Source organism: Camelina sativa, unplaced genomic scaffold, assembly GCF_000633955.1.
Source record: "Camelina sativa cultivar DH55 unplaced genomic scaffold, Cs unpScaffold02204, whole genome shotgun sequence".
NCBI lineage: Eukaryota > Viridiplantae > Streptophyta > Magnoliopsida > Brassicales > Brassicaceae > Camelina > Camelina sativa.
In genome coordinates this window covers 1-1,660 of record NW_010923318.1, presented here as the reverse complement: position 1 = coordinate 1,660, position 1,660 = coordinate 1, and the positions used below count along the sequence as shown (strand labels likewise).

General features: G+C 43.4%; 2 protein-coding genes across 2 annotated transcripts; one reads left to right on the top strand and one right to left on the bottom strand.

Annotated features, from left to right (window-relative positions):
• Nucleotides 1–3: 3 nt before the first annotated feature.
• LOC104774262 (polyubiquitin) lies at nt 4–659 on the top strand (the record flags this gene model as incomplete). Its single annotated transcript, XM_010498907.2, has 1 exon — nt 4–659. A coding segment is annotated over one exon (444 nt), but the record flags the coding sequence as incomplete, so codon positions are not given.
• A 158-nt stretch (nt 660–817) lies between these two features.
• On the bottom strand, nt 818–1,657 carry LOC109131684 (protein PLASTID MOVEMENT IMPAIRED 1-RELATED 1-like; the record flags this gene model as incomplete). The annotated part of the gene is made up of 1 exon (XM_019242857.1): nt 818–1,657. A coding segment is annotated over one exon (699 nt), but the record flags the coding sequence as incomplete, so codon positions are not given.
• Nucleotides 1,658–1,660: the final 3 nt, after the last annotated feature.

Below are 1,660 nucleotides of genomic sequence, written 5' to 3'. Positions count from 1 at the left end.
ACCCTAACTGGCAAGACTATCACTTTGGAGGTTGAGAGCTCAGACACGATCGATAACGTCAAGGCAAAGATTCAAGACAAGGAAGGGATCCCCCCGGACCAGCAGAGACTCATCTTCGCCGGGAAACAGCTTGAGGATGGACGCACCCTAGCGGATTACAACATCCAAAAAGAGTCTACCCTCCATCTTGTGCTTCGTCTCCGTGGTGGTATGCAGATTTTTGTGAAGACCCTTACCGGCAAGACTATCACTTTGGAGGTTGAAAGCTCTGACACTATTGATAACGTTAAAGCTAAGATTCAGGACAAGGAAGGGATCCCACCGGACCAGCAGAGACTCATCTTCGCTGGGAAACAGCTTGAGGATGGTCGGACTCTTGCAGATTACAACATCCAGAAGGAGTCAACTCTTCACTTGGTTCTTCGTCTTCGTGGTGGAAGCTTCTGAGCTTTTCTGATCTGATCAAAAGTGTGGTTTTCGAGTCTCATGCACTTGGGAGGTGATCTTCTTTACCTGGTTTCTGTTTCGTATGCGGGGAAAACTTATATCCCTATGGACCTTAAGTTTCATTTTCTGTTTTCTTATGAACATTTGGTTGGTCTCGTAACGAGCCTTTGTATTTCAACTTTTATTAATAATCCAAGTGCATGTTAAACATTCCGCTTTTAAGAATTTATAACCTAGTGTCTAAATATGTTCGAACCAGAGAATAGAGGGAGAGTAGTCATATAGTTCAAAGGATCGTTTGTTTGTTCGTTGGTAATCTGTTCCATTTATCTCTTAACTGTACCACAAACAGGGATTAGTTTGATCCACAGAACCTAAACTAGACACACATAATATTAAAACAGATGCAACAGTTGAAGTGAATCTACACCATCCACCACACCACATAACAATACATTTGCTTAGCATTAATAAAAACAAAGAAGGCAGACACATGCTACTTATATTAACTTCATTTTGGCATTATCAGATTTGGATATCGCACGTGTGTGTTCAACTTTCCCATTTTCCCAAGCTCTTTCCATTTAGACCCAGAACCAGAGACACTCCACAACTTGTCACCAGCCTTCGTGAAACCCGGTTTTGGTTTCATAAGAGGAAGCTTGCTGTTCCCTTTCCCCATTCCATTAGCCATCAACCACCTTGAACCAGACTGTACCTGCTGCTGCTGACTCGTGATTCCCCATGGCTTTTTATCGGTCTCGCTCTTCATACCAGTAAGATGTACCTCTGAAATTCTGTACTGAGGGATCCCTTGTTCCTCTTTCTCTTCTTTGACTGCACCACTTGCCTCCGCTTCCTCATCCTTTTCATCGGTATTCCTCAGCTCTGAAACTGTGCTGTAGATTTTGGGCTTTGGAGGAACGAACAATCTCTCAACTTGGATAAGAGAAAGCATAGGAGATCCTACTGGCTCATAGTTCCTTAGTGGATCTCGGAGCTGGACCATTAGTGCTACGGTGAAGGTATTCCCCAGTAAACCGCATTTCCTTCCCTTTTTTCCCTTTCTTTTCTCCCCTTTTGTTCCTTTACGGATAAAGTTTAGTGGGTTAGCATGATGAGCAGCCAAAATTTTGGAAGTTCGCTCATTTATTTCGTCTTCGTCGCCAATGTCCCCTGAATCTAACTTCATCCACTCATCAAGAGTCAAGGA